We start from the raw sequence: 22,746 nt of genomic DNA on the forward strand, positions 1-22,746 counted from the left end.
TTTAAACCCCTTTTGCACTTTTACAAAATAGGTATTTGTCTGGGCTTTTACTGTTATTCGGAAAACAGGTCCAGACATGCATGTGTTTTGTTTTCTAGGGAGACATGCATCCAACAGGATGGGAGGGTTCATCTCACCGTCGTTTACTTTGGGAAAGAAGACATGAATGAGGTCAAGGGAATACTTGAAAACACTTCCAAGTAAGTACGACGTGGAGCCGTAAGCAGGAGTCCTGATAACTGAGCTCGTACACATCCAAAGCTGAAACTCCCGCTTGTGTTTTATTTTCCTTAATACTGTGGGTGGACTGGGAGACTGGTTGACTGCTGGCCATGTGCAGGGAGAATTCTGTGCCCTCTTTCCCGGGGACACCACCCTGCCTAATGCTGTCCTCATTGTGCAGGGTGTTGATTTTGACTTTGATATAAACTGTCCTGAGCAGCAGAGATAAGGAGCCCGGGCTTCTTTGGGCTTCCGCACGACTGGATGGCCTCCCTCCTGGCACTGCAGATTTGAGGTCTTGATGCCACAAAGTGGGAATTAGGGGGGTACAGCGGGGCCGTGAGCTCCATCTCAGCCACAGCCTGTAAGGCAGAGGGGGATATTCATGCTTGGCTCTCACCCACATGGTCTCAGCCTTCTGACTTTCATTCATTATGCATTTTGAGAGATTGAGGGGAAGCCAGGAGTGATGGCTGGGGCAGGAGCCTTAATTAAATCTACTCAGTTGAACAGAAATTATTTAACCAAAACCTTTAGACCTAGGGTTGTATATTTATACCCCATTGATCAGTTGTATGGGGGAATAAATGTATTCAACAACAGCAGAGATGGATTTTTTTTTCCTACCACAATACATATACAAGTATTTATTAACTAAATAAATATCTATGGCATTTTCTATTAGTGAGGAAGAATGGTATTGGCGTGCTCCCCTGGGTTTGCCATGGAGATTTACAGGGTTTCAGTTGAAAAATTGGGGGTATAAAAGTGGGGGTGGTTGTTTCTCATTAAGTGAACCTTGGAGGGTAGTCAGTAATACTCAGTGGCAGAAATGGTCAGAATAAATCCATATGGTCTAAATAGAAACAGGGCCTCTGATTTGAATTTCTGGTAAATGGTAATAGGACGATAGTCACAGGATAACATTCTAAGATTGAGTGCCCTTTTTGTATTTATTTGCATGCTTTGTTACTAATTTTGTATTACTAGGCACAAGGTCTGAATGCTCATTATAATTACTCAAACATTCTGAGGCAGTCCACTAGCCAAATTTTTTCCACCACTTTTTGTAAATAAAGTTCTATCGAGAATGCAGGCATGCTTACGTGTTTACATGTGATTTATGGTGGCTTTTCTGGAACAACTGCAGAGTTGATTTGTTGTGACAGAGATTGTATGACTCACAAAGCCTAAACTCTTTACTCTCTTGTCCTTTACAGAAAAAGTTTGCTGACCTCTGTTTTAAATCAATAAGGAGTTAAGAGTTTAAAACTAGTAGCAGCTAAAAGCTGTAGCCTCTGTTGAAGGGAGATCAAAGAGAATAAAATAGTCAAATATCCTAAATGTATGTGAAATAGAAACCTCTCAACTGCGATGCATTGCAATATCCTTTTCATCTATGCTTAGGCATGAGGAGCATGAATTATTAGAATCCGTGTCCTCTGCACAGGCTAGCTTTTAATATCTCTGGAAGTGTCCATCCCTGGGTATGCATCTTTTTAAAGTTTCCCAGGTGATTCTAACATGCAGCCAGGGTTGAGAGCTGTTGTCTGAGAAAGTGGCAGTCCATCCAGGAGATGCCCGTGACTGGCCTTGATTGCAGCTGGCCACTCATTCCGGGGTACTTTCATGTAGCTATCCAGGTGATCCTGAAGTGTAGCCACGATCAAGAACCTCAGTCCTGTTGGGTCTGACTTCTTCCCAGGTCATCAAACAATGACCAGACATTTGCTGATAGATGGATACATATTACCAGCTTTACACAAGTCTGATGGATGAGTGGCTAGATGTTGTGATGGGAAATACCCTTTCGAGTGACTAGAATGCTTAAGGACTGATGTTATCAAGGCATTTTTTTACCATATCAAATGACCTGGCAAGCTGAGTTCTCAGTCAAGGTTGTTTGATGAGCAAAGAATGAATAGACTCTGAACAGAAAAAGTGACATCATTTGAGTGGGAGGGAGGGATCTTGAACTTAAAATTTTGAAAAATTTCCAGAGGTTCATCTACCCAGAGCAGAGAACTTCATGCTAGAGACCGAATTGATCAGGGCTTTGAAGAGGTGCTACAGAAACCTTGATAACTGTTTCTGTGTTTTGATGTCCTTCCTCATTCTGCTAACTGGTGATGTCCGAAGCGTCAGCCTTGGGGCGTGTCTTAACCGATCCATTGTGTCTCTTTGACCCGCCCTCCTCTGCCTGGAAAGCTCCACGCTCTGCAGCCACCCTAGGTGGTCGCACACTGCTGCACCGCCGTGCCCCCTTCCTGACCAACCTGCCTCAGCACCCACGCCCCAGCCTGGTACCCACGCTGGCTCTCACTCTTAACCTTGTCTCCACACTTACTGCTCCCAGCTAAGCCGGGCACATAGTCAGCCCCTCTTGCCTTTGCTCCCATTTTCTCTACTACTTGGTGTTTTCTCCACCCCCCTTCCTACTTACATCCCCTGCCCATCCAGCGCCACCTGGGTCCTCACCTCTGGGGCTCTTCCTCCAGTCCTCTCCTCTCTGAACAGCTCTCCCTTTCAGCACCGGTTATGTTTGGCAGTTGGCACATGATTTGGTATTTACATTCCTTTTGACATTCAAATTAAGTTAAAGGCTGCTTAATAAGTGGTCCCATATTACACACCTCTTTGTAACTCCAGCCCTTACCAGGGTGCCTTAATCAGACAATGTTCAGTGTTTTACCAAAAGAAGGATAATGCCTGGTGTATACTAAATTAGTACACATAGCAATTTGTGTGAAAACTTATATAGGTTTATTTAATCATCTTTATCATTCTTTTAAGATGGTATAACCCTTATTCAAATGTATCTTATCTTTGAATAATAATTAGTATTATTTATGTATAAGATCTTATTTAATATTCACAGCAACATTACAAGATAGATGCTGTTATTAGGCCCATTTTGTAGATAAAAAAAACACACAAAAAACCCTGATCCTTAGCAAGGTTGTAACTAAGGCTGCCATCTTGGGCAGCTGGGAGAGCCAGCATCTGAACCTCTGTGAATTTTTAGGACTCCTAGCCTTTAAATTGCACCAAAATTTCAATCCACTGTACTCCATCCTAAAAGCCATCATTGTTCGTTGAAAGTAATAAGATTTGAAGTCAGTCTAAATGAAATTTATCTTGTTTGCTTATCGGCATTGTATCCAGCTAAGTGTATATATTTTAAGACTAACCCAGTCTAATGACTCTGGGTGACGATTTAGCCGCTGGGTTCGTGGTCGTCCAGTTCAGCTTTACCTTGCAGTTGATTGCTAGAGGCCAGTGTTTTGCAAACTGCAGTTTGTGATTCATTAGCGGGTCGTGAAATAGATTCAGTTGGATGATGTTCAGTGTTTTAAAAACATGGAAGTAGAGTGGATACAAGATATCAGAGTGCGTCACAAGTAGTAAGGATAAATATTGTTTCTGAAATTTTAATTTAATCTCAGGTTAATCTCAGTTAATCTCAGGTTAAAGCCTTGCTCAGTAGTTCTCAAATATTCATGTGCCGTATATAACCTGGGATGCTTTTTAAAATGTACATAGCTGGGATCCAGCCCCAGAAGTTCCGAATCAATAGGCCTGACATGAAGCTTAGGAACTGACACTTAGAATGAATTCCACATGTTGATATGGGTGGCCCATGGCTCACACTTTGAGAAATGCTGGCTTTGGTCGACGTTTGCATGGAGCTATGTACAAAAGTCCTCACTTAATGTCATCAAGAGGTTCTGTGACTTCAAGTGAAATAATTTATAATGAAACCAATTTCATTGTAGGCTAATTGATGTAAATAAGAGTTAAGTTCCTATGATGTTTCATCAATGTTATAATGAAATGATATTGACCATGAGTTAGGAAATTATTTTTAAAAATTGTAACTGGTAGATGAATTGGCATGAGTTGACACTGACTACATTGTGAGTAGCCATCTTTGTTAGCCATGAGAACACAGAGGCATCTTTCAGAGAGGTTCTCTCTGAGACTGAAGCACTGGAAATGAGATAGTGCATTTGCAACTATGTGACATGACAGAGGGTTTTTATAGTGTGTTGTCAGGTACCTGCCTGCCACGGTGTGTATCAGCATGTCATGCCTCCTTGAAGGGGTTTATTTGACATGTACCCTCAGGTAGAATTTATCAGGACACCCCAGAAGAAAATTTGGGAGGGAAGGTTTTGGTCTGTTTTGTTTTGATTTGTTTCTGAAATTTGAGCAGAATTGTTTTTTTTTTTCTGAGCTGTGCAACTTTTAGATAAGGTCATCTGCTAAAGTGAATCCTTCCCAAGTGGATGAGGCGTCGGGCACCCTGGGAAGCCACTCCCACATGAAGGCAGGCACCCTGGGAAGCCACTCCCACATGAAGGCAGGCACCTGGGAAGCCACTCCCACAGGAAGGCAGCTCTCTGGCCGGTGGCCGTCTCACTCAGCAATGGCCAGGGAAGGGGTTAGCGTGATTCTTCCTGGTGTTCCGGCTCTTTATGGAGATGTGCCTGTATTTTTTGGAATTCTAAATTGTTCTTTGGGGGATTCGGACATGGCATAGAGATTATAGTTTTATGACAGTGTTAAATTTCCTGAGTGTGATTATTATATTTTTGTAATGTTACAAAGGAGAATGTCCTGGTTTTTGCAAGTTACTTATCTTTGACGGTAGTTGTCAGGAGATCGGCAACCAACTCTCAAATGGTTCAGAGGAAGAAAGAAAGAACATATGGCAGATGTTAACCCTTGGTGAATCTAGGTGAAGGGAGTGTGAGTACTTATACTATCCTCACATTTCTGAAGATTTAAATTTTTTTCCATATAAACAGATCGTGAAAGTGTATTCTGAAAAAATTTAAATAATATTAAGTTCATTGTACAATAGAATATAATGCAACAGGTAAAAGAAAGTGATGTCAGCAAAAATGGTGACATAAAGACTCTGCAAACACCCTCCTCTTTAAAAGCAATGAGAGAATTGTTTAAAACAGTCAGAATCAGCTTTTTAAGATCTGTAGAAATTAAACAAAACTTGCAACAATCTGGAAAGTGTTTATCCTAGAATAATGACTGAATTTTGGTGTGAGCAGGGAGCTCCGTGGTGCTTTAACTTGCCCTATTCCCACCAAACCCCCGTCAGTTCTTCAGTAGCCATGAAACTCAACAGCCCAAAAGCACAGGATTCTAGAACCACAGCCTGGCAGCCACCAGGGGCCAAATGGGGCTAGAGCGCCTTTATAGCATCATTCCCAGAGAATTGTCATTATCTGACCTTTCTTGGGATCCCCTGAAAGACCCCACTTACAAGGTTGTCTTTAGTTGACTTGACTCAGAGCTCTGCAGTGGAGAAAAGCCTTTTTCTCCAGGAGGTATTTGTCATAAAACAATCATAGAAAGTGTGTAACTTGTGGCTGCCTGAAGTGGTACTTAAGAGCTGGGGCAAATGAGACTAACCAAAAAGCTTAAAGGTGACGCTGTGGAATGAGGTCTTCACAGGGGCTTGAAAGAGGGCAGGCACAGCTAGGGCTGTGCTCATACTGAGGAAAGACGTGACCAGGCCCTAACCTTTCATCTCTGGATGACCTTGAGGCTCTGTGCAATAAGGAAGTAAGGCTAAGGTAAGTTGTTAACTGCCGAGTTGAGTGTTAGTGGTATACCCCAACACACACACAAAGTCCCTTGACAAAGACTTAGAGACTTATTGGTTCCAGGAATATAAGGAAATCTCTGTCTAATCATTAGTTTATTACTAGTGGTCACACACAGCAAGGACTACAGACTACAGAATTATTTCATGAGAATCACTAAATAAACAAACGACAAAGTACAACAACAAATCCTGGGGAGATTCTGATTTCCAGGGTTGCCACATTATATTATTTAAAATATTCAGTTTTTAAAAATCATGAGGCATACAAAGAAACAAAAAAAAAAATCTGGTTCATGCACAGGGGATAATAATTAATCATTAGACATTGTCTTTGATGAAGCCCAGGTGTTGGACTGACTAGATAATGACTTTAAATCACTATTAAAAATGTTCAAAGAATTAAAAGAAACCATATTTAAAGAACAAAAGAAAATTAGAACCATATCTCATTAAATAGAACTATGTCTCACCAAACAATAGGATAGAAGTTTATAAAAAAGAACCAAACAGAAATTCTAGAGTTGAAAAGTAAAAATAACTAAAATGAAAAATTCAGTTGGTGGGGAGGGTGCTTAATATTGGGTTTGAGCGGGCCGAAGAAAAAATGGGTGAACTTTAAGATAGGTCAATGGTATGATCTAACTTGAGAAACAAAAATAAAAAAAACAATCAAGAAAATGAACAAACCTCAGAGACTGGTAGTGTACCATCGAGCATGTTGGCATAGACATAGTAATGGGAGTCCCAGAAAGACAGGCAAGAGAGAAAGGGCAGAAAAAATGTTTCAGAAATAATGGCCCCTGAACTCCTCAAATTTAATGAAAAATATTACTTATCCAAGAAACTCAACAATAGGAAAACTCCAAATAGGGAAACTCAAAGAAATTCACACTGGACATATCATAATCAAATGGTTGAAAGACAAAGAGAAAAAGAGTCTTATAAGCAGCAAGAGCAAAGCAACCCGTTAGGTCCGAGGGATCCTTAGGAAGTAGCTAACTTGTCATCAGAAACAATGGGGGCTGGGAGTGGGGTTGCATAGGAAGTGCTGAAAGGAACACGCTCGTCCAAGAATTCTATCAGCAGCAAAAGCATCGGTCAAAAATGAATGAGGAATTAAGACATCCCCAGATACACAAGAACAGACAGACTTCATCACTAGCAAACATGCCATGAAAAGGAGCCCCTGAGGCTGAAATGAAGGGACACTAGACACAAAGTGAAATCCGGGTGAAGAGATAAAAGATGCAAGTAGACATAACTGATAGGGGAATATAAAATACAGCATTTTTTTCTATATGATTGAAGAGATAACTGCATAAAGCAATAATCATAAATCTGTATTGATTTATACACACATGTATAAAGATATTGTTTTAATAAAATAACAAGTAAATTATTGAAATAGTAATTTTAAAACTTACCACAACAACAACAACAACAAAAAGCCCAGGCCCAAATAGCTTCACTGATAATTTCTACCAATCATCAAAGATGAATTAATACCAGTGCTTCACAAACTTTCAAAATAGAGAAGAGGAGGGAACACTTCGCACCTCATTCTGTGAGGCAGGTATTAACCTGATATCTAACCAGATAAAGGCATCACAGGCATAGGTAATATAGTCAGTAATTTCGTAATAACTGTATATGGTGTCACATGTTGACTAGACATTTCACAGTGATCACCTTGTAAAGCTATATAAATGTCTAATCTCTGTTGTGCATCTGAAACGAATACAATATTGCATATCAACTATAGTTAAAAACTAAATTTAAAAAAGACCTCACAAGGAAAAACACTACAGACCAATATCCCTTATGAATATCAGATGCACAAACATTCAACAAACTACTAGCAAACTGAATCCAGCAACACAGCAAGAGGATTATATACCATTGTCAAGTGAGATTTATCCTAGGAATGCAATATTGACTTAACAACTTAATATACAAAACCACATGACCATCTCCGTACAAACAGAAAAAACGTTTGACAAAAATGGGACTTACCTATTCTGGGTATTTCGTATAAATGGAATCATACCACATGGCCTTCTGTTCCTAGCTTCTTCACTTAGCTAGTATTTCTGAGGTTCATCTGCATTGTAGCATGTATCAGTGCTTCACTCCTTTCTATTTTATTGTTTCTCATGTTATTATAAATGGGTTACTTTCTTAATTTCTCTTTCAGATAGTTCATTGTGTGTAGAAACACAACTAATTTTCATGTTATTTTTTTATCTTGCAACTTTACTATCTTTGCTGATTAGTTCTAGCAGTGTTTTAGAGTCTTTTTAAAACTTTTATTTAGAAAATTAACTTTAACAGGGTGACATTGATCAATAATGTGTTTTGGAGTCTTTAGGATTTTTTATATATAGGATCACATCATCTACAAAGACAGACAATTTTACTTCTTTGTTTCCTGTTTGGATACCTTTTATTTCTTTTTCTTGTCTGATTGCTCTGGCCAGGCCTTTTAGTACTATGTTGAATAGGAGTGGTGAGAGTGGGCACTCTGGTCTTGTTCCTGAGTTTAGAGGAAAGGCTTTTAACTTTTCACCACTGAGTATGATGCTAGCTGTGGACTTGTCACATATGGCCTTACGATTGAGGTACATACCTTCTATTCCTAATATATATTTTGAGTTTTTATCATGAAAGATGTTGAATTTTGTCAAATTCTCTTCTGCATATATTAAAGTGATTTTATTCTTCATTCTGTTAATGTGATGTATTATTTTTATTAATTTGCATATGTTGAACCATCCTTGCTTCTCAGGGGTAATTCTACTTGGTCATGTTGTATGATTCTCTTAATGTACCCTTGGATTAAATTTGCTATATTTTGTTGAGGATTTTTGCATTTATATTCAAAATGGGGATATTGGCCTGTAATTTTCTTTTCTTGTAATGTCTTTGGCTCTGGTATCATGGTAAAGCTGGACTTGTAAAAGGAGTTTGAAAGTGATCTTTCCTCTAATCAAAAATTTGAAAGAGTTTGAGAGGATTGGGATTAATTCACTTTTAAATGTTTGCTGAAATTCACCAGTGAAGCCATCTGGTCCTGGAGTTTACTTGTTGGGAGATTAATTACTGATTTAATCTACTTGCTTATTAGTGATAGGTTCAGGTTTTTCTATTACTTCATGATTCAGTCTTGGTAAATTATATGTTTCATGAATTATTCATTTTTCTAAGTTACATAATTTATTAGCATATAATTATATGTAATACTGTCTTATGATACTTTGTGTTTCTGTGTTACCAGTTGTGATGTCTCCTCTTTTGTTTATAATTTTATTAATTTGAGTTCTCATTTTCTTAGGTAGGGTAGCAAATGGCTTGTCAATTGTTTATCTTTTCAAATGCTAAAACCAGAGTTGTATAAGCAGGTTTATATAAGCTCAGAATCTAGAAAATTCTAAAATAATTGTTTAAAGTTCGTACTCTAAATTTTTTACTGTATTCTGATGTCTTCAGTAAGTAGAACTCATAAGCAATTTCAATATTTAGGGCTGTTAGATTTAAAATTGTAAATGATACGTTGAATACAATCCTAGCTTCTATGTGATATTTTAAGTGCTCTTTCTAATGAAGGGCTATTGTGGGAAGTGTCACATTAAGAGAATTTCCTTGCAATGGTGGGAAGAAGGCTGTATTAGAGTAAATCATATTAGACAGCGAGATCTTTTATCATATTTAATCCAACAGTTCTGGGAAATGCAAGTCAATTACAGAAATTAAGTCTCCAGCAGAAACTGTAGCTTTCTCAGGTCATTATAACCTCTATCAGAATGATTATATATAACTCAGGGGGAGTCCCCATACACCAAACTTATTATATAAAAGAAAGAAATTGAATAAGAAACTCAAAATGTTCATCAGTCAGTAATACAAAAGCCAGGAAGAAAAGAAGATGTAATTATGCGTAATCTTGTGGCCTTTTGAAACCGCAGACTCTGGTTCATAATAGGAAATCACGAAGTATAGAATGCGGTGCTCTCGTTCTACCATAAAGAAGTCCATGGACGCAGGAGTCCCGACTCATGCACCGGTGCCCTTCCCATCACCAGGTCTCCTGCCGGGACCTAAACCTGAAAGCATGTCCGGCAGCAGACTCGGACAAAGTTGGGCCCACGGGTTCCCGAGACAAAACGCAAAGCTCACTCCCAGGTCGGAAAGAAGATGCTAAGTCAAGGCAGGGGGAGTGGAACTTGTTCCACTGATTAAATTACCAGTCACAAGTACGACTTAGCATTTGAAAAGTCTTTGACTCTTTATTTCTGTTGACCTTTACCCACACTAGTTACTTGGAATACACACTTTAAACAGTGGAAATGGGTTTTTGGACTTGTTTTGACTCATCATTAGAGAGCCTTTGTGAGATAGGGATAGGCCAGGTGGGGGAGGGCTCAAGGGATGAAAAGAAGGGCGATGTCAGCAGGAAAAGGGGGATTTGCCAAGTGCCAGGCACCTACCTGCCCAGGTAGAATTAAGAGCTAGAATAGGACTGAAAGTGGTTCTCCACTTCTGTCTGATGGGAGACAGTCCCTGTCCCACTAGGTACTGAATCCACTCCTGGAACTGTTGCTCAGGACATCCCGTTTCAGATGGTCCCGGGGAAGAACAGCCAAATGGAGAAACATTTTGGCTTTGCCGCCATGGGCCTGTGGATCCTCGCCTCTGCTAATAACAGCAACAGCTGATGCTTACATCGTGCTGAATGCTCCAGGCCAGGGGCAGTCAACCTTTTTATACCTACCGCCCACTTTTGTATCTCTGTTAGTAGTAAAATTTTCTAACCACCCACCGGTTCCACAGTAATGGTGATTTATAAAGTAGGGAAGTAACTTTACTTTATAAAATTTATAAAGCAGAGTTACAGCAAGTTAAAGCATATAATAATAATTGCATACCAAGTACTTTATGCCGGATTTTTGCTAAGTTTGGCAGAATAAATCTTTATAAAACAACTTACTATAGTTAAATCTATCTTTTTATTTATACTTTGGGTGCTCCGCTACCGCCCACCATGAAAGCTGGAATGCCCACTAGTGGGCGGTAGGGACCAGGTTGACTACCACTGCTCTAGGCAGTATTTATCTAACTAATCACTTTGTGAGACAGTTACGGAAGGTGCTGTTCCTATTTTGCAGATGAGGCAGAGGTTCTGGGAGATTAATGGGTTTGCCTAGATCACAGAGTTCATCTACAGGGAGCCAGGTCTGAGGCAGTCCCATTCTTCTGAACCCCAGTCTGTCATTTTCCAGATCATGCTGTGCTGCTTTAGCTGATGGCGGGGAAGGAATCCAGGTTTAAATCCAGGATAGACATCTATAAAACCATCAGGACTGGCTCCTGGAGTTTGCAGATGAGAAGGTGCTAGGTGGGACCACTCCAATGGGATTTCAGTTCCTTCGCTCAGTGGTTTCATTAGGATGACTTAGAAGGCAAAAAAAGAAAAAAAAGAAAAAAAAATCGTTAATCATGACAGTATAGTTTTCCATTGGGAGAAATTACTGAGAAACAAGAAATAACTGGTACTAAAACTTCACTAGGTGTTTGTTCTTGGTACCTTTTTTGTGTGTGTGACAGAGAGAGGGACAGATAGGGTCAGACAGGCAGGAAGGGAGAGAGATGAGAAGCATCAATTCTTTGTTGCAGCACCTTGTAGTTGTTCATTGACTGCTTTCTCATATGTGCCTTGACTGGGAGGAGGGCTACAGTAGAGCGAGTGACCCCTTGCTCAAGCCAGCGACCTTGGGCTTCAAGCCAGCGACCTTGGGCTTAAGCCAGCGACCTTGGAGTCATGTCTATGATCCCATGTTCAAGCCAGCGACCCTGTGCTCAAGCTGGTGAGCCTGCGCTCAAGCTGGCAACCTTGGGGCTTCAAATCTGGGTCCTCTGTGTCCTGGTCCAATGCTTTATCCACTGCACCACTGTCTGGTCAGGCTGTTCTTGAGACCTTTAATCCCGGTGCATTTCTAATGAGTCTGGATCATTCTGTGATGGCTTGGCAGTCTCAGTTCCCTCGGGGTTACCAGAAGCAGGGCCAGATGTGGATGGTGCTTGGTTGTGGATTTTCCAGGTGATGATGTTGGACAGGAAGCCTGAGTGACTGTGTCTGTCACCCTTTCAGAGCCGCCAACTTCAGGAACTTTACCTTCATCCAACTGAATGGAGAGTTTTCCCGCGGAAAGGGGCTTGATGTCGGAGCCCGCTTCTGGAAGGGAAGCAACGTCCTTCTCTTTTTCTGTGACGTTGACATCTACTTCACCTCTGAGTTCCTCAATACGTGTCGGCTGAATACACAGCCAGGTGAGGCTCTGTGAGTCGGCTCTTGCCTGCCCCCTGCCCGGGGAACGCGCTACGTGTGCGTGCGCTCTCTCTCTCTCTCTCTCTCTCTCTCTCTCTCTCTCTCTCTCACACACACACACACACACACACACACACACACACACACACGTCATCCTCTTCACGGTTCCACCTTGATGTCCTGCCTCTGGACCAGACTTCTCTCGCCCCAGTGACAAAAGCGTCTGGTTGGGTTTCTCTTTTAGTGTGACAGTGTGGGCCTGTTGGCCACCATAATTCTGAGACTTTTTGTCCCCAGTTCATGTTGATAACCTCTTTTCCATTTTCACCTGGGCGGTCGGCTTTCGTGAGCATCCACAGGGGAAAGTGTGGCGGGGAGGACATGACCTGGAGAAGCTTCCTGAAGCCAAAGAGAAAGGAGTAGCTACGGGCAGGCACTGAGGGAGGGAGCGCTCTGAGCGGAAATAACTCACAATACGGAAATTCTTTTCATGGAGTTTGACTCGTAGGCAAGACTGATATTCAGCTGTTAAGTACTGTCCTGGAATGGGCATGTCAGTTGTTAGAATATTGATGCTCTTCATGTAAATTGGTACAGAGTTACTGCCTTGGGCTCCCTCGATCTACTCCTGCTGCCCAAAGTCACCCTGGCCTCTGGCGACCCTTCTCACTGTCCCATGAGCCAGCAATTAAAAGGTTAAAGTCTGGCCGGGCAGAGAGCATCAGGACCGGCTCTCACACCTCTTGACTCTCAATATTTCGAATATCACTCCAGGGCTAAGAGGCCGGATGTATTTGAGAGTCTGTCATCTGGTCTACCTGGTACAGCACATGGAAGGTCTGTTTTAGAGTGGAGTGACGGGAAAAGGAATAGTGGACACAAACATCTGGGATGTTTCAGAGGGTTGACTACACTTGAACAAACCTAATCGTTTTATCTGCTGCTTTCAGTAAATGTTTATTTTCTGGTTTGCAGGGAAGAAAGTATTTTATCCAGTGCTTTTCAGTCAGTACAATCCCGGCATAATATACGGCCATCACGATGCGGTCCCTCCCTTGGAACAGCAGCTGGTGAGTAATCACCCCCCGGGGCCTTTGTGTGACTGCTTCATGTCTTTCATTACCAGGGGCACCTGACCATGAGTAGAGGTGAGTGGACATCTGTGGATTGATTCCTGTGTTAATTTTTAAGTTTGGCTGATGTTCTGGCCTTTGCTCCTGGTGCCTTGTTGATTAAAAGTGCTTGCAATATTTAAAAGTGGAAAGTAATAGGAACAGGACCTTACAGAAAGGTAATTTCACACCTTCCTAGTTTTCTTTTATGGTTTTTGGAAACTAGTATTACTGTATTATGGACGCAGCATATTTTCCTTTCTTATTACCAAGTCCTGCAAGGTAAGAAAGGTGAGATGTATGTTCCCATCTGACAGATGGAAACTGGAAGGCAGAAAGGGGTGACTCACCCCAGCCCATATTGAGTGAGTCATTGAAGGGGGTGCGGGTACTAGATTCAATGCCTTCCCGTCATGCTATCATTCCCACATATCAGAGTGTCTTGGGGGTGGACATTAGCCTCAATACTGTCATATACAAGGTCGCTTCTTTGCTGTATAGGTGGTGATGGATAGTGGAACCCTACAGCCAGGAGGATCTCTGTAAGCTGAGTGGTCTCTGTTGGTGGTGGCAGGAGTCAGTCCATTTAGCAGAGAAGCAGGGCAGGCAACGGGGAGATGAGATAAGCCAGAAGAGGGTCCCTGTGCCACACAGGCCTTCCCCTGTGAGATTCAGTGTCCCATTCTTGTCAAGTCCACAAGTTGGGCTGTGATCTTTTCCTGCAAAGAGATCAGCCCGGCTTGTCTACAGCTGTGTTCTAGCTCAGGCTGAATCTCAGGGGAGCGCCTGACCTGGGGCCGTCTGCTCTTTATTGCCTTGGGAGCTCCATCTCCTGTTGAGGCCAGGCCGTATTTCTTCCCGTTGAGTACCTCATAGTCCGGGGAAAGGAATTCTGCTGTGTGAAAATGAAAATGTGATAGGACTACGTCTCGTGCTTCTGTGCGATGGGAGAGTAAACTGATTTTCACTGAGAATATATATGTGTTTTATGAAATTCTTTTGTAGGATGGATTCTGTGTTTAAGTTTCCAGGAGTAGCCCAGCCTGTTTTCTCCAGCCGTATCCTGTGCCCCTCTCCAATTAACTTCTGGAAGCTGATGGAATGATCTGTTCCAGAAAAGTTTAGCTTGGGTTCTTTCAGATTGAACAAGGGTCGTGTCCTAGCATGGTTTCACTCGGGACCTATGCCGTACAGTACAGTAATGATACAGTTTTCCCTTCCCCAGTGCAACTCTGATACCACAGATATGCGGAATGTCTGTTTATGTACCGTGTGTGTGTGTGTGTGTGTGTGTGTGTGTGTGTGTACTTTATACATAATCACAGTAAGAGGTTTTCACTCCCCCGAAACCAATTTTGATCTACCCTCGTTGACACAGAAAAAGTTATTTCCATTCTGTAAGGGTTCTAAGCTTCTAATAGGGCTTGAGGTGGAAATGGGAGACAGGGTTTATTTCCTTTCAACCAATAAGGATAAAAGTTCCTTTGATTTTAAGTAAAGTTACAGTTGACATCAAACATGATTAAGGTTTTGACTTTAAACTCCTAAAGACCTTATTTGCTTTCAAGGAATTCTTTTCCTTTCACAGGCTAAGGTTTTATCCTGTTGTTATTCTTCCTGCAGGGAAGTGGGTGCAGAGAGAAGCCTGTTTCTCAGCTCCTCAGAGTTAGTGGCCAAGCCAGAAACAGAGCTCAGGTTGCTGTGTCCACAGCTGGGACCTGTATCCTGCCACCTCTAACATTTACCTCTAAACATACCTTCGACCTCTCCTAGACCACATAAGTGTGATCTTTTGGAGGTCAATATTTATGACTGTTCATTCCAGAGAAAGACAGCAGTTGTCTGTGAGATGCTGGGGTCTCCATCCAAAAAAGAAGAGTATTGGTTATTCTGTCCTCTACTGGATGAGCCATTTCTAGAGCACTTGCCGCCTACAGGGACTAGTCTGGGTGTGAGTCGAGGAGTCAGAGAACTGAAACAGTTTTGTATGCTCAGAAGTGACTGTGAGATCATTACCACTCCTCCCATCTTTTCTGTAGACTTGCCCAAGATTACACAGCCCGGCTGGTAGCAGAACTCAGGCCCAAACTAGGATTTCCTTACTCTGGTGCAGTAGAAATAGATTTGCTTACAGGGGTCTCCAAACTTTTTACACAGGGGGCCAGTTCACTGTCCCTCACACCATTGGAGGGCTGCCAAATACAGTGGTCCTCTCACTGACCACCAATGAAAGAGGTGCCCCCTTCCAGAAGTGCAGTGGGGGCTGGATAAATGGCCTCAGGGGGCCGCATTGCGGCCCGCGGGCCATAGTTTGGGGACACCTGGCTTAGGATCTAGATGAGAGCTGAAAAAATAAAGGAAATGACATGATAAAATTTTCAAGTGAGAACATCAAACTACAGAAATTAATATACTGGAGGTAGGACATGTAGGAGCTAAGAAGGTATAAAATAAAAAGTAATGGTTCGAGAGGGATTAATTAGGGAAGACGTCTGACCAAGGCTTCATTTTGGCCCAGTCTAGAGAGATATGGTGCATATCTCTTAATACTGTACATTTGTGTTAGCCTTCCTGGGATACATCAGTATCAAAGGTGAAGGGAAATCGTAGATCCAGAATGTTCCTATTTACAAAAGTTATTTATGCAAACAAAGGACAACTTTTCCCAGCAACCCTGCAGCTATGACCTCATAGTCAATGTGCTGGTTATTCTGGCTCTTGCCACTGTCATTTGATAACATTTTGTCTGCAGACAAAAGTAAGGAAACCAAACTGAGGATTTCTGTGTGTGTCTTCAGATTGTTCCTTTACTTTTGAGGACAGACCATTAGTGATAAGTAGTAAACAACATCGTGTGACCTTATACTCATACTGAATTTCTTGTGTTTTACACCTGAGATGAAACTTGCTGATGCTCTAACTCTCTGAGAAAGGAATGACGCCAACTTCAATAGTTGTCAACATTCCACTTTCCCGGTTCCAGCCTGCTTAGTTCTTGCTGGGGCCGTGGCAGGAGCCTCTTACCACGTCTCCCTTTAGACCCCTTTCCTTTTCCACACTCAGTCTTTCCTTCACCCTCTGCCAGAGATGCATTTCCAAAGTGCAGATTAATTCCATTAAAAGAAAATATATATATGGCATAAAGCCAGTGGTGTGCTAGTAAATGTTTAACAACCCACTTTCTGAACAGCGGGTTGGGAGAACCCCGATTCATAGCCTTTGCCATTTCGCATGGTGTCAGTACTCCCCAAGTGTGGCCTACTTCAGGCTCCCGACGTGATGTCACTCAACAGAGTGGGAGGAAACTTGCACAGTCCTGGCCGGCACCAGCACAGCTCTGCAACCCCGATTCCTCATTGGGAACAACTGTCCTCACAAACTGACTCTAAAAACTGATTGCAGAGAAAATGTTTGCAAACTCCAGCACCTGGCCCAGCTTGACAGACGCCCAAGCCAGCCCCTGGGCCCGGGGAGTGCTCTGCCCAGCGGATCCTCGTCCCCTTCCACCTCAGGGCCCTCTCCTCACCATCCCTACAGCCCACAGTGCCTGCCAGCCCCAGGGGAGCGCTCTGCCCAGCGGATCCTCGTCCCCTTCCACCTCAGGGCCCTCTCCTCACCATCCTACAGCCCACAGTGCCTGCCAGCCCCTGGGCCCGGGGAGCGCTCTGCCCAGCATCTCCTCGTCCCCTTCCACCTCAGGGCCCTCTCCTCACCATCCCTACAGCCCACAGTGCCTGCCAGCCCCAGGGGAGTGCTCTGCCCAGCGGATCCTCGTCCCCTTCCACCTCAGGGCTCTCTCCTCACCATCCCTACAGCCCACAGTGCCTGCCAGCCCCAGGGGAGCGCTCTGCCCAGCGTCTCCTCGTCCCCTTCCACCTCAGGGCTCTCTCCTCACCATCCCTACAGCCCACAGTGCCTGCCAGCCCCAGGGGAGCGCTCTGCCCAGCGTCTCCTCGTCCCCTTCCACCTCAGGGCCCTCTCCTCACCATCCCTACAGCCCACAGTGCCTGCCAGCCCCTGGGCCCGGGGAGCGCTCTGCCCAGCGGATCCTCGTCCCCTTCCACCTCAGGGCTCTCTCCTCACCATCCCTACAGCCCACAGTGCCTGCCAGCCCCAGGGGAGCGCTCTGCCCAGCGTCTCCTCGTCCCCTTCCACCTCAGGGCTCTCTCCTCACCATCCCTACAGCCCACAGTGCCTGCCAGCCCCAGGGGAGCGCTCTGCCCAGCGGATCCTCGTCCCCTTCCACCTCAGGGCCCTCTCCTCACCATCCCTACAGCCCACAGTGCCTGCCAGCCCCAGGGGAGTGCTCTGCCCAGCGTCTCCTCGTCCCCTTCCACCTCAGGGCTCTCTCCTCACCATCCCTACAGCCCACAGTGCCTGCCAGCCCCAGGGGAGTGCTCTGCCCAGCGTCTCCTCATCTCCTTCCACCTCAGGGCCCTCTCCTCACCGCCCCTACAGCCCACAGTGCCTGCCAGCCCCAGGGAGCGCTCTGCCCAGCGTCTCCTCGTCCCCTTCCACCTCAGGGCCCTCTCCTCACCATCCCTACAGCCCACAGTGCCTGCCAGCCCCTGGGCCCGGGGAGCGCTCTGCCCAGCGGATCCTCGTCCCCTTCCACCTCAGGGGTCTCTCCTCACCATCCCTACAGCCCACAGTGCCTGCCAGCCCCTGGGCCCGGGGAGCGCTCTGCCCAGCATCTCCTCGTCCCCTTCCACCTCAGGGCCCTCTCCTCACCGTTCCTACAGCCCACAGTGCCTGCCAGCCCCAGGGGAGTGCTCTGCCCAGCGGATCCTCGTCCCCTTCCACCTCAGGGCCCTCTCCTCACCATTCCTACAGCCCACAGTGCCTGCCAGCCCCAGGGGAGCGCTCTGCCCAGCGTCTCCTCGTCCCCTTCCACCTCAGGGCCCTCTCCTCACCACTCCTACAGCCCACAGTGCCTGCCAGCTCCAGGGGAGCGCTCTGCCCAGCGTCTCCTCGTCCCCTTCCACCTCAGGGCCTTCTCCTCACCACTCCTACAGCCCACAGTGCCTGCCAGCCCCAGGGGAGCGCTCTGCCCAGCGGATCCTCGTCCCCTTCCACCTCAGGGCCCTCTCCTCACCATCCCTACAGCCCACAGTGCCTGCCAGCCCCTGGGCCCGGGGAGCGCTCTGCCCAGCGGATCCTCGTCCCCTTCCACCTCAGGGCCCTCTCCTCACCATCCCTACAGCCCACAGTGCCTGCCAGCCCCAGGGGAGTGCTCTGCCCAGCGGATCCTCGTCCCCTTCCACCTCAGGGCCCTCTCCTCACCATCCCTACAGCCCACAGTGCCTGCCAGCTCAGTCTGCACACATCCCACCCATCATTATAACCTGACGACTTTGTGCCGCTCTGTTCAGTGTGCGAATGGCATGCTGGCTCCTGTCTTCACCCTCTCTCTGATTCAACCGTCACCTCTGCCTGCCTCCAAAACGTCATTACCACTGAACTGCATTTCAGTTGAAACTTACAGAAACCGCTGACCAGGCATAGTCTGCTTTCATTTATTTGGGAAGCAAAATACTAAAAGTAACATCAACAGGTGCGATCCACCCGGTCCTCTGTAAGCCAGCCCCGTGCCCGCCTCATCTGAGGTAGTTCTCAGCGAGGTGAAGAGATGTTATTACACTCATTTCACAGAGGAGACACTTGAAGACCAGAGGCGTGTCACTCTCCCAGATTGCTAAGTCAGTGGCAGGGTCAGGGATGCAAGCGCCACCCGTGTGACAGAGATAGGCTAGGATACTGAGGGGACACACTCTTCACACTTGCGGGAGAGCACGGAGTCTAGCCTTTGTTACAGATCCCTAGAACAGAGGCAGCCTGGGCAATTCCTTGTCCAGCGTGACGCCCTCCAAAAGACACCTCATTTTTTTAAAAAATGCAGATACTGATAAAAGATGACTTGCTGAGAATGTGGGTTAGTACACATTTGGGAGAAGGTGGCATTTGAGCCTGTTCTTAAACCAAATCTCTGAAAGCAGTGGCTCCAGAATACTTTATTTCTGAAGAAATAGAAACTGTCATAGCCCTGTGCCTTACCACGGGGCACATGCATGCCCCACGCAGCCCCTGGCATCCTGTGCGCACCGAGCTTTCAGGGCCCGGATAATGTGTAGGGTCAGGGGGCACCCAGCCCAGCCGCAGAAGACCCTGTAGCTCAAGGTGTCTGCTGCTCACAGCCAGAGTTGGCCACCTTCTTGACATGGCCCCGTGTACAATGAAAGCTCAGGGCCCTTGGTCAGAATGTAAGCATTTCAAGATGTTAACAGCAGAGCGTTAAACGGGACCTGAAGCTATTAAGCGTGGGGCCTGTGGACTGCATGGGGTATGTATGTACCACTGGTGTTTCTGGTGAACGTGAGGCTGCTCTGATGCAACCTCAGTTCTTGGGAGACTCTCTTATATTTAGAGGAAATACTCCCCCTGAGTATGTGTTATTTATTTTACTTTAGGACCCAGATTGCTTCATGGGCAGTTGTCCAAGTCAACACCATTAAATCAGACAGGCCTGCTTCCCAGCGCCCCGAGCAGCTGCAGGGCGGCCGCCTTTCCATGTCTTTGGGGAGAGACGCTGGTTGGTGCATTGTGTTTTGGTCCTTAATAGAAAACGATCACCCTAGAACATGCATCGCCCACAGAGCTGTGGGTCTGGAGACTTCCTGTGGGAGAGCAGGCTTGACAGCTGTCCCTTTTGATGTACTCATGCCCTGCAGTGCTCTGAGAGCGAAGGAAGGGAGAGAGAGGGTGCTCCCGAGACTTAAGAGGAGGCCAGCCCTGCATAGACGTTTTAAAAAACGAGGATAGCGCTTGCAAACAGATCGGGAAATTCAGGACAGGAGGAGGGGATGTTTCTCTTTTAAAGTCTAATGTTTATCTTAAGATTTCTTTCTCCGCTAGACATCACTGGTATGTATCTGTTCGATGCTTGACCAGAACAGTGGCACTCCTATGTTTGGGACAAAGTTCTAAGAAGTTAAACCCTCTGCTGAGACCCCAGGAAGGAGAAAATGGTTTTGTCTGTCCAGCGCCACACAGTTCTGAGGGTTTTCCCACTGGGGTTCCCAGGCAAGATTTCCAACCTGAACCATGTCTGTTTCCCCTGGCTCGATGATCTCTCTTCTGTAGGACTGCTCCTCATTCATTCATTAGAGAAATACAGCAGGTTCTCAAATAATGTTGTTTTGTTCAACGTCATTTCATTTCATGATAAAGCTGATGAGATGCCATAGGAACTCAACTCCTGTTAATATCAATTAGCCGATGGTAAAATTGGTTTTGTTGTATGTAGCTTCGCTTAAAGTCACAGAACCTATCAATGATGTTAACTGACAACTAACCGTGTGTATTGAGTGCCTCCTATGTGCGAGTCAGTGACCTACGTGCTGGAGACACAGCCGTGAATGAGACCAAGGGCCTGAGCTAACATTCGTCAGTGGTGGTGAGTAAAGACAGTCAGCTAACAGAGAAACAGATGAAATAGGGTAGTTTCAGAAAGCCTGGTTTAGAGAGGAAGTAAACCAGGAGATGGTGTAGCATGTGACATGGGTGGGAAGGATGGACAGTGGCTGGGAGTGCCAGGATGGCAGCTTTGAGCAATGACATTGGATCAAAGCCCCGGAGTGAGCAGGGAAAGGGTGACCCAGGGAAGACAGCCTGCAAGTATCCAGCTGTGGAGACAGTGAGCCTGGTGCATTCCAGGGACAGAGTATAAGGGGCACATGACATGGGCAAGGCAGGCAGGGGCCAGGTCACCTGGGGCCTTTGTAGGATAGAGGCTTCCTCGTGGATTTTATTCTCATTGCATGAGAGAGAATGCCATTAAAACCACTCCAGGGCTTTACATGGGAACGTGTTGTGGTCTGATGTTCACTTGAGAGTGCTCACTCCCAGCGAGGCTGCTTGCTGAGGGCACCACTCCAGTCAGCGACTCAGCACAGCTGGGGGTGGTAGTGAACTCTAATAAGCGAACTCTAATAAGTGCACTCCATCTCGCCCTGACATTAGATGCTGTGGGCATGATCACATCAGTTCCTACTAAGGGCTAAATTTCAATGAACTCTTTAGATAGTGGCTTTTTGTGGCTTGCCAACTTTAAAGCCAGTGTTAATAAGTATCTATATAGCTCCCTCCCCAGCTCACAAATCCATTTGTTTCTGTCACACTGTCCCCTGCTGAGGGTCACTCTTTACTCTGTTCAGCCTTGCCAGGCCCTGGATGACACCCTCTTGCAACTCCCCCCCCCCCCCCCACACACACCGCCTTGTCTTTCTTCCCAGCCCTGACCCATTGTTTTTCCTGTTGGGAACTTTCTCTTTTACATTTTTATATGCATCTCAGCCAAATATTTGGAATTTGGATACTGGCGCTTCTCTTTGACCCCATTTTTACCCAGAAGCCCAGAGGACTTGTCGGTGTCCTGGCCAGCGGAAAGGATATTAAGCCGTTAGCTACAACAGAAACAGTGTACCTGGCATGACGGGAATGAAACAGAAACTATTATTAAAAAAATGACCCGGTGGAGATTCTTCCAGATTTTCCTGCCCTGAAAGATCTTTCCTGTTGATACTAGTGGAGTTGTCTTGTCACATGGGAGGTATGGCGTAACGGACCTTTGTTCTGAAGGAGGATTGGCGAGCACGTGCTGGGGACCACACTGACTGACAAGACCCCGTTTGGTCTTGATTTTCCTCGGGCAGTCCTGCTGTGCACTTAGCAGCGGGGCAAACAACGGCACAGAATAAGATTGTTTCATAGGTTCCAGAGGAGAAGAGTTTTCAAGATCATCAGCCCTTCTGCAAGCCATTTCTCAAATATAGCTTAGCCTGCGGTGTAGATAAAGGGAAATTTCAGGGCGGTGAGACAGCAGTAATAGGACAAATGTTTGGATCTTAGAGCTGGCAGAGACCTTGGGGATGGTTTAGCTCAACCTCCTCATTTATAGGAAGGGAAATACAGGCTTAAGAAGTACGGGACCTGCCTGAGGCAGAAAAGCCAGCCAGTGGTCAAACTGGGACAAGACACACACACTGTTTCTTACTCGCTGCGAAAGGAGCCAGATGGCCCAGACCGAAAGTGCAGAAATCCAGGTGGACGGGGACCTGCCGCAGCCTCCGCCCACCCCCTCTGCACCCCTCGCGACTTCCTTTCATCAAAGCACCTATGTTAACTGCGAGAATGAATCATGTATTAAAATAGGTCCCAAAACCATTCCCAGAATTACCTCAGCCAAAACTATAGAAGCAGTTCTCAAAAAGTCTTGCTGCTTCAGCAAGTACTTTGGAAATTTACTTGCAAAGTGAGAGACGGGCAGGGCCGGATCCGGCTCTGTAAAGACAGTCACCGCTTGGCTGGCCTCTCGGCAGCCCTGCAGCCTGGCAACCCTGGCAGACGCTCTGTGGAGCCGTTTGGTTCTAAAATAGTTTCAAGATGAATGGACAGAGTCT

The 22,746-nt window shown here is 45.5% G+C and overlaps 1 protein-coding gene across 11 annotated transcripts in view; it reads left to right on the forward strand.

Annotated features, from left to right (window-relative positions):
• Positions 1-22,746, forward strand: part of CSGALNACT1 (chondroitin sulfate N-acetylgalactosaminyltransferase 1) — a 333,608-nt gene that overhangs the window by 305,560 nt on the left and 5,302 nt on the right. For all 11 annotated transcript variants that reach the window (XM_066380453.1, XM_066380455.1, XM_066380456.1 and 8 more), the window contains 3 exons: positions 99-200; positions 12,000-12,178; positions 13,152-13,246. In XM_066380453.1, coding sequence (XP_066236550.1) covers positions 99-200; positions 12,000-12,178; positions 13,152-13,246 — 376 coding nt within the window. The remainder of the gene's footprint in view (positions 1-98; positions 201-11,999; positions 12,179-13,151; positions 13,247-22,746) is intronic.

This window comes from Saccopteryx leptura, chromosome 4 (assembly GCF_036850995.1).
Source record: "Saccopteryx leptura isolate mSacLep1 chromosome 4, mSacLep1_pri_phased_curated, whole genome shotgun sequence".
NCBI classification, from domain to species: domain Eukaryota; kingdom Metazoa; phylum Chordata; class Mammalia; order Chiroptera; family Emballonuridae; genus Saccopteryx; species Saccopteryx leptura.